General features: G+C 47.0%; 1 protein-coding gene across 4 annotated transcripts in view; it reads right to left on the bottom strand.

Moving 5' to 3' along the window:
• PROSER2 (proline and serine rich 2) overlaps positions 1-12,496 on the bottom strand; it is a 50,157-nt gene that overhangs the window by 18,860 nt on the left and 18,801 nt on the right. For all 4 annotated transcript variants that reach the window (XM_055296527.2, XM_063610079.1, XM_063610080.1 and 1 more), the window contains one exon: positions 2,253-2,471. In XM_055296527.2, the coding sequence (XP_055152502.2) occupies positions 2,253-2,390 (138 nt within the window). In that variant the 5' untranslated portion in view covers positions 2,391-2,471. The remainder of the gene's footprint in view (positions 1-2,252; positions 2,472-12,496) is intronic.

Raw genomic sequence — 12,496 nt, 5'->3', positions numbered from 1 at the left:
CTTGGGAGGTTGAGGCAGGAGGCTCACTTGAGCCTAAGAGGTCACGGCTGCAGTGAGCTATGATTGTGCCACTGCTCTCCAGCCTGGGTGACAGAGCAAGACCTTGTCTTAAACACACAAAAACAACAAAAAACCACTTTCATTGTCATTTAAAGTTAAATGCCGTATTTTCTCATTTTGCTAGTTCTAAAGGAAAGTACACAACTGTGAAATAATAAGATGACAAGTAAACTTAGCTCACTAACTGTCCCTGGAGGAAAATGCCGGAAAACAGTTAACATGCCTGAGGGGAAGGCAAGGAAACACGACCAGAACATTCCTCTAACATCGGGAGGAGAACAGGTCTAAGGCAGGATATGCAGCAGAATTCTGTGATCCCAAACACACACCATGTAGACGTAACTTAATTACGGGCGTCCTATGAGTGGGCTTTACAATGCTGTTTCCATTATTCTACGCTATGATATACAGGGACAGGCACGGCAGGGAACAGACGGACATCACATATACCACAGGAGTGCCACTGGATGATTTACCGGATAGGAAAGAACTGGGTAGAACAGGAATCCTTTAATTTAAAATCAAACTCATGCCCATAAAACTGGTAGAATTAAGAAATGTGTACAATAAGGAGGAGGAAGGAATTGTTCCCTTTTACCACCTCACCTTTAGCGATCAAAAAAAAATAATTTAAACGTCTACGGAGAAGAGAAGGAGATGGAAGGAGGAGCATGGATCCAAACAAGATGGCGGCGGCAGGATGAAGGGGAATGGCGCCCCACCTGGACACTAACAGGACACCAGGGAAGGAGGAGCCCGCACCAGCGCTGCTTAGGTGCCGGGCATTTCTTTTGTGACGGAGTCTCGTTCTGTCGCCCAGGCTGGAGTGCAGTGGTGCGATCTCAGCTCACTACAACCTCCGCCTCTTGGTTCAAGTGATTCTCCTGCCTCAGCCTCCCGAGTAGCTGGGATTACAGGTGCCCGCCACCACGCCCGGCTAATTTTTGTATTTTTAGTACAGACGGGGTTTCGCCATGTTGGCCAGGCTGGTCTCAAACTCCTGACCTCAGGTCATCCGCCTGCCTTGGCCTCCCAAAGTGCTGGGATTACTGGCGTGAGCCACTGTGCCTGGCCAATCAAATAATATTTATCGCGTATTACCATAATGGTTTTAAAAAAAATATGCAAGTGGGGGGTCTAGAAAATTCTGTCATTACTAATAACTACCCCATACCAAGTATATCTAGCTTCAGCGTAACTGAGGCTAATTTTATGGCTCAGTGTATCTGAGGGAAACTGGTGTTCCCATTGGAAGGAGAGGACCTGAGAGGTGCCCCCAATGGTTCCTAGTGAGGCCCGGGGGGCCATTTCTCTCCTGTGCTCCTCCCTCTAGGAATGAGTGTCATGGTCTCCCCTCTCCTGAAAGATGAATGTCCTCACCGGGGAAGGTACGAGATCCTCTTAACTTTACAAACTCTTTGTAAAGTTCCCAAAGCTATGCAAGGGTCTGGATTCTGAGAAGGATACAAAAGCATCTTTACTTGCACAGGAGTGAAACATCAGCTTGAGTGGCCGGGCGCGGTGGCTCCCGCCTATAATCCCAGCACTTTGGGAGGCCGGTCGCGGTGGCTCACGCCTGTAATCCCAGCACTTTGGGAGGCCGGGCGCAGTGGCTCCTGCCTGTAATCACAGCACTTTGGGAAGCTGAGGTGGGCGGAGTTCGAGATCAGCCTGGCCAACATGGTGAAACCCTGTCTCTACTAAAAATACAAACAAAAAAAAAATTAGCCGGCTGTGGTGGCACGTGCCTGTAATCCCAGTACTTGGGAGGCTGAGGCAGGATAATTGCTTGAAGTTGGGAGGCAGAGGTTGCAGTGAGCCAAGATCGCACCACTGGACGACGGAGTGAGACTCTGTCTCAAAAAAAAGTGAACTGTGTTTATCGTGTGAGCTCTTCAGCAGCGCTCCCGCCTGGGTTGGTTTCTGCCCCGGGCCTGGTCCTGTCTGGGTCTAAGCAGCCGTGAGTTACTGGCCACAGCGAGGGATTTGCTCCATGGCTATGGGTAATGCTCTGTATTTGTGCAAAATTTAAGATGATTAAAAATAAAGAACCACTTCACAAAGAGGTATTCCAAAACATCAAGCTAGTTGACCCAAAAAGATCTGGTAAGATATTCCTTCAAGGGAGATGGATTGAGGCAAAATCCACTGACCCAGGCACAGGAAAGCATGAAAGAAAAACTGTCACTCACCAAAGTGAAGCTTCTGGAGTGAGAGCTGCTGCTTCGACTCTCCAGGCTGCTGCCTCTGCTGAAGGCTCGGAGCCTGCAGCTGGGGGACGTGTCCGTGTTCATGTCAGATGCGTCTGATTTCCGGTGGGTTACAGGCATCTCCACAGAGTCCTCAGGGCCGGCTCGATCACAGGAAGCAGGGCAGGAGCCAGCAGCCCATTCTGCGGCAACAGCTCACTCCTAGAGACACCAAACACAAATGACAATGGTAAGCTGAGACTGCAGAACGCCTCAATCCCTCAAAAACATGGCTTAGATTCATCTCCACTCTCAGACTCGACCATTAGGGTAAAGGGGATTGGGAAACGCTAAGTCAACCAGTTTGAGGATGCTGATTGCCACTTCTCCTTTATATTGTTAATCATTCTGAACACATAAGAATAATTTAAAAAATTTTTTTTCAGAGATAGAGTTTTGCTATGTTGTCCAGGCTGGCACTGAACTCTTGGGCCCCAACGATCCTCCTGCCTCGGCCTCCTGAGTAGCTGGGATTACAGGCACGAGTCACCATGCCCAGCCGGAATAATCTGAAGAAAAGATGGGTATATTTAAGATGAATTTGCTGCTGGAAATATGACAGAATAATGTGGTATCTTCCTCTGCACTTCCAAGCTCTTTCACACTCAGGCTCTTCCTGGCTTTTCTGCCTCAGACACCATAAACTGTGGTTGCTTCTCCAGCTCTGTTACAGTTCAGACTTGAGGGGAGGTGACAAGAGCTAACAAGTTACCACTGGGAGCCTGGCTGACATCTCCGAAACTGAAGACTATGGAAGCCTCATACTATTGCAATGTGTACATCAAAAGTAAAGTACCCCAGGTTAAAACTATGAGGAAGTTCGCATCTTTACTTCCAGGAGCAAAGACACTGAAACTGTCCCCTGTAAGCCCCTTAATTTCATACAGTCCTCTGACCACCCTCCCAACCCCGGCTACTTTTTTTTGAAATAAGGTCTCACTCTGTTACCCCGGCTGGAGTGCAGTGGCAAAATCACAACACACTGCAGCTTTGACCTCATGGGCTCAAGCAGTCCTCCCACCTTGGCCTCCTGGGTAGCTGGGACTACAGGTGTGCACTACCACACCCAGCTTATTTTTTGTAGAGACAGGGTTTCGTCATGTTGCCCAGGCTGGTCTCAGGAGTTCACTCCTAAGCTCAAGTGATCCTCCTGCCTTGGCCTCCCAAAGTGCGGGGATTACAGGCGTGAGCCACCATGCCTGGTCCTTTGACCCTTTTAGCAGGAAATCCAGCCCAGCCCCTGAACGGCATATTAGACAGTTCAACAAAGCCTTCTAGAAGACCAAAGAAGACTCATAGGAATAAGCCTCTTGCTGATTAATGGAAACATGACCATTTGTGGAGAAAGTGCGATCTGCATTGAACACCTTTAGGGGATATGTCGTTTAAGACTTCAAGCATTACCATGAAAACCTCCTCTGAGAAACCTTACAGACAACTCTGTAAAACAGATTTAAAAAGAAACACATTTCTGCTCAATCAGTACACATCAAATGGTGATTTAAGAGCAAGGCTAGGAAACCAGAAGATGATATGCATATACATAAAGTTGCCACTATTCCAAATAGTAAAAAAAAGACAAAGTCAATGGTCCTAGGAGAGCTGGTGGGCTGTGGAGCCAGCAGAGAAAGGCAGCTCCCTTCAGCTTCCCTGTACATTCCAGGAGGCCCTAGAACCACCTGGATGGTGTTAGGCACAAAACCCTCCTTTTCCCTTCCCGCCATCATCTCAGGGGCAAATGGCCACACTCGGGTATACAGAGCAGCTCAAGTAACCAGGTCTTCCCGCCATTCCCCTGAAAGGGCTGGTTTTGCCAAATGCCAGAGCCACATTGTGTTAATCAGCGCCCATCCCTAGACACGGGCTTGCAGCCTTGTCACACAAATGAGCCATGGAGACGTCTCCGACTCCTCCCCTCCCTGCCACTCACAAGCGGCCAGCTGCCGAGCCCTGCAGACTCTTCCTTTAAAACGTCAGTTGTATCCACTTCCCTTCTGATCCCACACGCAAGTTTAGGACGATTTTAGCACGTGCCTACGTTATTGCCACAGCCATTGTCTTCATCTGTTTTGTGCTGCTGTACAAGAAACAAACTTATTTGGCTTGTGGTTCGGGAGTTTGGGAAATACAAGATCCAGGGCCACATCTGCTGAAGGCCTTCCTGCTGTACCGTAACATAACAGGAGGCATCACTGGCGAGAGAGAGAGAGAGAGAGAGAGCACAAGAAGGGCCAAACTCGCTTTTATAGTGAACCCACTCCTGCAATATCAACGTTAAAATGTTAACCACCTCTTCCCGTCCCTGCCCCTCAACATGGCCATGCTGGGGATTAACACATGAGCTTTGGGATACATGTTCCAACTACAGCCGCCACCTGCTGTCCTTCTTGCCTGCTCCCTCTTCTCTACTCTTCTGCCGGATTCTCTAGTTGGATTAATCTTGAAACATCACTTAATTGTTACCACTCTCCCAAAAGCAGTCAATTTTAACCCATTCCCAACAGGCTTGAGAATAAAAGTTTCAGCCAATCAGTCATCACCTGCTTCCATCTGAACCCTATCTTCCATTCTAGCCTAAGCATATTCTTTGATGCTTACTGTTTTCCTACCTCACCTTGGGGAGATTCCAGGTACTAGAGAAAGGCAGATGAGTCAGAGACTTCCCTTCCAGAGAGGAGCCCATCTATGCACTGATGCTTAAGCCAGGCAATGGATCAGAAGCTCTTTGGGACTCAGACCCAGACCCACAGAATATATTTATGGGGGTAAAGGCTGGGAGTGTGTGTGTTTTTAAGGAGTTCCACAAGTGATTCTGCCACATAGCACCAACTCTAAGGGAAGACAGATATGTAACAATGTTCAGTGCCATTACAGGGAGTCCAGGAGTGCCCATGGCCCTAAGATTTAAGGAGACAGCTAGTTAAACTCTTTTTTTTGTGTGTGTGTGTTTTTTTTGAGACAGAGTTTTGCTGCGCCACCCAGGCTGGAGTGCAATGTTGCAATCTCGGCTTACTGCAACCTCCACCTCCTGGGTTCAAGTGATTCTCCTGCCTCAGCCTCCCGAGTAGCTGGGATTACAGGTGCCCACCTGCCACCATGCCTGGCTAATTTTTGGGTTTTTTTTTTTTGAGGTGGAGTCTCACTCTGTTGCCCAGGCTGGAGTGCAATGGCACGATCTCGGCTCACTGCAACCTCCACCTCCCAGGTTCAAGCGATCCTCCTGCCTCAGCCTCCCAAGTAGCTGGGACTACAGGTGTATGCCACCACACTCAGCTAATTTTTGTATTTTTAGTACAGACAGGGTTTCACCATGTTGGCCAGGATGGTCTTGATCTCTTGACCTTGTGATCCGCCTGCCTCAGCCTCCCAAAGTGCTGGGATTACCGGCGTGAGCCACCACACCTGGCTTGTTAAACAAACTCTTGAAATACCACTTCAATGTCACCCACTCCTATGGGCATTCCTAACAGAAAAAAGAATCAACAAAGATGTGGAAATGTAAGCCTGTTTGAAAAATGGCGAGTGCTCAGGATAAAGCAGTGAACTCAGCTCAAGCACAAGATACAACACAAGGTGCAAAACAGGTAGAGAGAGGTGCAAACTGGGGAGATGAGGTCAGCTGGACCTCAGTAAAAGCAGCTTTGATTTCTGAACTTTGCCGACAGATGAGGGGCACCAAGGGAGGTTTACGCCCCGCAGAGGGACAGGACCCACTTACAGTTTAGAAAGATGACTCTGGCCATGGTCTGAAGGGTGGGCAGAACCAGGAGAAGGCCCTGAAAGCAGTGAGGCTAACTGAACACGACACACTGTTTAAAAAAGAATGAGGCGGCCCCTCCATCTCCATGACATTCTGTGAGTGGAAAAAAGCAAGGGAAAGAACAGAGTGGGGGGCCAGGCACGGTGGCTCACGCCTGTAACCCTTGCACTTTGGGAGGCCAAGGTGGGTGGATCACCTGAGGTCAGGAGTTCGAGACCAGCCTGGCCAACATGGCGAAATCCCGTCTCTACTAAAAATACAAAAATTAGGCCGGGTGCAGTGGCTCACATCTGTAATCCCAGCACTTTGGGAGGCCGAGGCGGGCGGATCAAGGTCAGGAGATGGAGACCATCCTGGCTAACACAGTGAAACCCCGTCTCTACTAAAACTACAAAAAATTAGCCGCGCGTGGTGGCGGGCGCCTGTGGTCCCAGCTACTCGGGAGGCTGAGGCAGGAGAATGGCGTGAACCCGGAAGGCAGAGCTTGCAGTGAGCCAAGATTGCGCCACTGCACTCCAGCCTGGGCGACAGAGCAAGACTCCGTCTCAAAAAAAAAATACAAAAATTAGCCGGGCATGGTGGCAGGTGCCTGTAACTCCAGCTACTTGGGAGGCTGAGGCAGGAGAATTGCTTGAACCCAGAAGGCAGAGGTTGCAGTGAGCCGAGATCGTGCCACTGCACTCCAGCCTGGGTGGCAGAGTGAGACTCTGTCTCAAAATACAAAACAAACAAACAAAAACAAACCAGAGTGGGGCACACTCCCACTTTGACAGGGAAACAAAATATACGTGTGAATGGTTTTCTGCGCAAACAACCTCTGAAAGGATACACAAGGAAAATGACCATGGCTGACTCTGGGAACAGAAATGGGTGAAGACGAGGATGGAGGGACACGCACTTTTACCAAATGATCTCCTTATCTTTGGAATGCTGCACATCTTAACTATTCAATAGACTATTTAAGAGGTAATAAAAGCCGTTATCAAGTTACTTTATCAGTTCACAAAAGAGACGATGAAGATGTGAAAACTACGGTGGCTGTCAGGTAAGAAGAGAAAAGCTGTGAGATCCAAGAAGTTTTAGTGGCTGACGTAAGGGAAGAGAACATTTCAACAGTGAGAGAAGTAACAACCCACAAAAATTCAAAACAGAATAAGGGCTGGGAACGGTGGCTCCCACCTGTAATCCCAGCACTTTGGGAGGCCGAGGTGGGCGGATCACTTGAGGTCAGGAGTTTGAGACCAGCCTGGCCAACATAGTGAGACCCCATCTCTACTAAAAACACAAAAAATTAGCCAGGCGTGGTGGCAGGCACCTGTAATCCCAGCTACTCGGGAGACTGAGGCAGGAGAATCGAACGTGGGAGGTGGAGGTTGCAGTGAGCAGAGATTGCGCCACTGCACTCCAGCCTGGGTGACAGAGTAAGACTCCGTCTCAAAACAACAACAAAACAAAACAAAACAGAATAAGGACTAAAAACCAGCCACTGACTCCATCAACTAAGGTGAAGGCGGGTTAGAAATCACACTGCAGTGGGCTGCGCTGGGAACGGCGATCCTGGGAGCAGACGGTTAGTGGTTTTTGAATTTGGGGTGAAAAGAGAAACAGAAAAGAGAGATGGGGCAATAGCTGTAGAGGAAAACGGGGTTGAAGAAAAGCATTTTGGATTCATATATATATATATATATATATATATATATATATACACACACACACACGTATATTTATGGTTTTTTTTTTTTTCTTTAAGAATAGGAGACACTTGAGCCTACTAGTCATGAGCTTTGGGGAAAAGAGAAGGCAAAACCCTGGACAGGCTGGGAGTGGTGGCTCACACCTGTAACCCCAACACTTTGGGAGGCCGAGGTGGGAAGACTGCTTCAGGCCAGGAGTTCGAGACCAGCCTGGGCAACATAGAGATGCTCCCCGACCCCACCCCAACTCTACCAAAAATAGCAAAATCAGCCAGGCGTGGTGGTGCGTGCCTGTAGTCTCGTGAGGTGGGTGGATGGCTCGAGCCCAGGAATCTGAGGCTGCAGTGAGCTATGATTATACAACTGCACTCCGGCCTGCGTGACAGAGCTGGCCATCTCTAAAACAAACAAAAACCAAACCAAATCCCAGAAACCTTCCTCTCTGGCAGTTAGACAGACTCCATGGCCTGGTCGGCCTGTTCAAAGCTGTTTCAGCGCTGGATGAAATATAAAACACCTGTGACTCCCCGCTTCCAGTGACAGGCACGAGCAAATGCTATCATCCTAAAAAATAACCAGAGTAATGTGAAAAACAACCAAATAGAACTTTTTAGGAAGAAAAAATTGATTACAATGAAAAAACTCGACAGATGGGGTTAACAGAAGATCAAATATAGCGAGAGAGAGAATGAGAGAAAGAAAAATGATCTGAAGAAGCCTATCATTTGTCCAGATTGTAGCACGGAGAGATGTGAAAACCAATGAGAGGTTAAGAGACCCAGCACAGGTTGAAAAAGTTTATGTCTATGTCTAAGGTTTGTGTTTAACTGGAGTTTCTCAGAGGGGAGGAGAGCTGAGGTGGCAGAAGTAATGTTCAAGGCCGGGCATGGTGGCTCACACCTGTAACTGCAGCACTTTGGGAGGCTGAGGCAGGTGAATCGCTTGAGGTCAGGAGTTCAAGACCAGCCTGGCCAACATGGTAAAACCCGGTCTCTGCGAATAATACAAAAATTAGCCGGGCGTGGTGGGGCACACCTGTAATCCCAGCTACTTGGGAGATTGAGGCAGGAGGGTCGCTTGAACTCCGGAGGTGGAGGATGCAGTGAGCCGAGATCGCGCCACTGCACTCCAGCCTGGGCAACAGAGTGAGACTCCATCTCCAAAATGAATGAATGAATGAATGAATGAATGTTTAAGGAGACAATGGCTGTGTTTCACAATGGATGAAAGATACTAGGTGGTATAACTTCAGTCTCAGGGTTCCCCCACAAGAACCATTCTCCGTCTTTCTCTAGCCTCACTCTGCTGCCTCAGGAGCAGGAATGTATCAGATGGGCACCCTTGCTGTGGGGCTGCTGGTTGAGTCCAGCCAAGGAGACCCAGGCACGAAGGGCGGGCTGCCAGCTCCCTGCAGGCTGGTGGGTCCTGCCGAGAACCCCAGCCTCTGCCCTTCCTCTCAGCTCCCTCCCCAGGTTCCACGGCTCCCTCCCTTTCCCCCAGGGCCTAGGGGTGCTAACAGCTGTCCTCTAGGTACCGAACCATCCTCTGTTGCTTTCCCTAACCCTGCCTATATTTTTTGTAAATAATCTATTTATTAAACTTTCCTCGATTATTCATTTTTGTGTGTATCCTCTATATCCTGCTTACTGATAAAGACATCAAGTTACAGACAGAGGAATTCTGATGAATCTCAAACAGAATAAAAATTTTAAACGTACTATTAGACAATCACAATGAAACCACAGAACACCGAAAACAAGAAAAACTTAAAAGCAGCTACAAATTTTGAAAGCAGCCTCAAAACAGTAGTTAAAAGGCTGTGGGGAAACAAGGTGCTCTGAGGCCCCACTAGTGGGAGTGTAAACTGGCATAACCCCTCTGGGGGCAACCACATGATATCTATCAAAATGTAAAATATATTCCCACGCACCTAGCAATTCCATTTGGGGAAATTTATCCTACCGAGAAATTGCACACACGCACAGGGACATACATATTAGGTTGGTGCAAAAGTAATTAGGTTTTTTTCCATTATTTTCAATGGCAAAAGTCGTGATTACTTTTGCACCAACCTTATAATGTTATTCACTGTAGGATTGTCTGTAATAACAAAAATCCCCAAAATAACCTAAGTGTCTAACATAAGGGGCTGGTTAAATAGAGTACATCCATGTAACTGAATACTAATCAGCTGTATAAAGAATGAGGAAGGCTGGGAGTGGTGGCTCACGCCTGTAATCCCAGCACTTTGGGAGGCCAAGACAGGCGGATCACTTGAGGTCAGGAGTTTGAGATCAGCCTGGCCAATATGGTGAAACCCCGTCTCCAGTAAAAACACAAGTATTAGCCAGGCGTGGTGGCTCACGCCTGTAATCCCAGCTACTCGAGAGGCTGGGGTGGGAGAATTGCTTGAACCCAGGAGGCAGAGGTTGCAGTGAGCTGAGATCGTGCAACTGCACTGCAGCCTGGGTGACACAGCGAGACTCCGTCTCAAAAATAAAAAAGAATGAGGAAGCTCTCTATGTACTGATGAGTTAAAGATCTCTGGGTATATTACTGAGCAAAAAAATGCAAAGTCTAGGACAATATATAAAATACTATGCATTGTGTAAAACCGAGAGATTACAGATAAAGAATGTATATTTGTATTTGTTGTTACGTGCATAAGAAACTGGAAGGATATACAAGTCAAGAACAATTGTTGGGTGTGAGGGGTAGAAGTGAGTTGAGGACAAGAGTTAAATGTAGAGTTTTTAGAAATATAATTACTTTTTCTTTTTTAACCATATGAATGTATTACCTTTTGAAAAACTTAAAAGATATTGTAAAAATATTCAAAGTGGCTGGGTGCAGTGGCTCATACCTGTAATCCCAGTGCTTTGGGAGGCTGACGTGGGAGCATTTCTTGAGGTTGGGAGTTCAAGACCAGCCTGGGCAACATAGTGAGACCTTATCTCTATAAGAAATTTTAAAAATAGCCAGGCAGGGCAGCACATGCCTATGGTCCTAGCTGCTGGGGAGGCTGTAGTGGGAGGATCACTTGAGCCCAGGAGAGTTGGAGGTAGCAGTGAGCTGTGATCATGTCACTGGACCCCAGCCTGGGTGGCAGGGCAAAGACCCTGTCTCAATCAATCAAATGCACTCAAAGAAAAGACAGACTATTTTCAAAGAAGTGATAATCAGACTGACTTCTTGAAACAGCAGCAGTGGAAACAATCATATTGAGAAAAAAAAAACCCTCAACCTAAACCTATATGTACTATAAAAATATTCTTTTTTTTGAGATGGAGTTTCGCTCTGTCGGCAAGGCTGGAGTGCAGTGGCACTATCTTGGCTCACTGCAACCTCTGCCTCCCGGGTTCAAGTGATTCCCCTGCCGCGGCCTTCCAAGTAGCCGGGATTACAGGAGCCCACCACTGCGGTGGGCTAATTAAAAAAAAAAAAAAAAATTTTTTTTTTTTTTTTTTGAGACAGAGTCTCACTCTGTTGCCAGACTGGAATGCAGTGGTGCAATCTTGGCTCACTGCAACCTCTGCCTCCCAGGTTCAAGCAATTCTCCTGCCTCAGCCTCCCAAGTAGCTGGGACTATAGGCATGTGCTACCACGCCCAGCTAATTTTTGTATCTTTAGTAGGGACGGGGTTTCACCATGTTGGCCAGGCTGGTCTTGAGCTCCTGACCTCAGCTGATCTGCCCGCCTCTGCCTCCCAAAGTGCTGGGATTACAGGTGTGAGCCACTGTGCCCGGCCTATAAAAATATTCTTTCAAGAACAATGGCAAGGCTGGGTGCGGTGGCTCACGTCTGTAATCCCAGCACTTAGGGAGGCCGAGGCAGGCAGATCACGGGGTCAGGAGATCAAGACCATCCTGGCTAACATGGTGAAACCCCATCTATACTAAAAATACAAAAAATTAGCCGGGAGTGGTGGCGGGCGCCTGTAGTCCCAGCTACTCGGGAGGCTGAGGCAGGAGAATGGCATAAACCCGGGAGGTGGAGCTTGCAGTGAGCCGAGATTGTGCCACAGCACTCCAGCCTGGGCAACAGAGCAAGACTCCATCTCAAAAAAAAAAAAAAAAAAAAGAACAATGGCAAAATAGTATAGAAAATGCAAATTTCTAGGAGTTCTGTTTCATCTGAAACCAAGACAGGTTGAAAAATACACACATTCACACACATATATGTAAGTATACATACATATATTTGTGAAAAACTGCTAAAGATTATAACTGTTGAAAACCTGTACCTCAGATTAAAAAAAGTCTGTGGGAAAAAAAGACCAAGGGAAAATGTTATAAATTTCTATATAAATAAAAACAGAGCAAGTCTGCTACCAATAGAGCAAAGTTTTAAAAAGGCTCTATTTCAGGGAGGAAAGATTTGGACTAAAAATGCAAGTAAATGTAAACAAACACTGAGTATATCAAACAGTCTTGTTTTCTAGTACAAGGCAGAGCTGAAACACGCCACAGTGACAGCACACACATGGGAGGGAGGGGATTTGAGTTTTGGAGGAAGTTAAAATGTTGACCAACTTTAAAATTGTATAAGCATTCACGTTAAAATTTCTAGAGAAACCACTAAAAAAAAAATCCAGAATATTTACCATCTAAATTAGAGGAGGGGATAAATGAAAGATTAAAAAAAAAATCATTCCAAAAGAAGGCAAGGACAAGACAAAACAGAAGAGAACAAATAAAAAGCACAAATTATGATAAAAATCTAAATATTTGCAT

This window comes from Symphalangus syndactylus, chromosome 10, assembly GCF_028878055.3.
Source record: "Symphalangus syndactylus isolate Jambi chromosome 10, NHGRI_mSymSyn1-v2.1_pri, whole genome shotgun sequence".
Taxonomy (NCBI): Eukaryota; Metazoa; Chordata; class Mammalia; order Primates; family Hylobatidae; genus Symphalangus; species Symphalangus syndactylus.
This window is presented reverse-complemented; position numbering and strand designations above follow the sequence as displayed.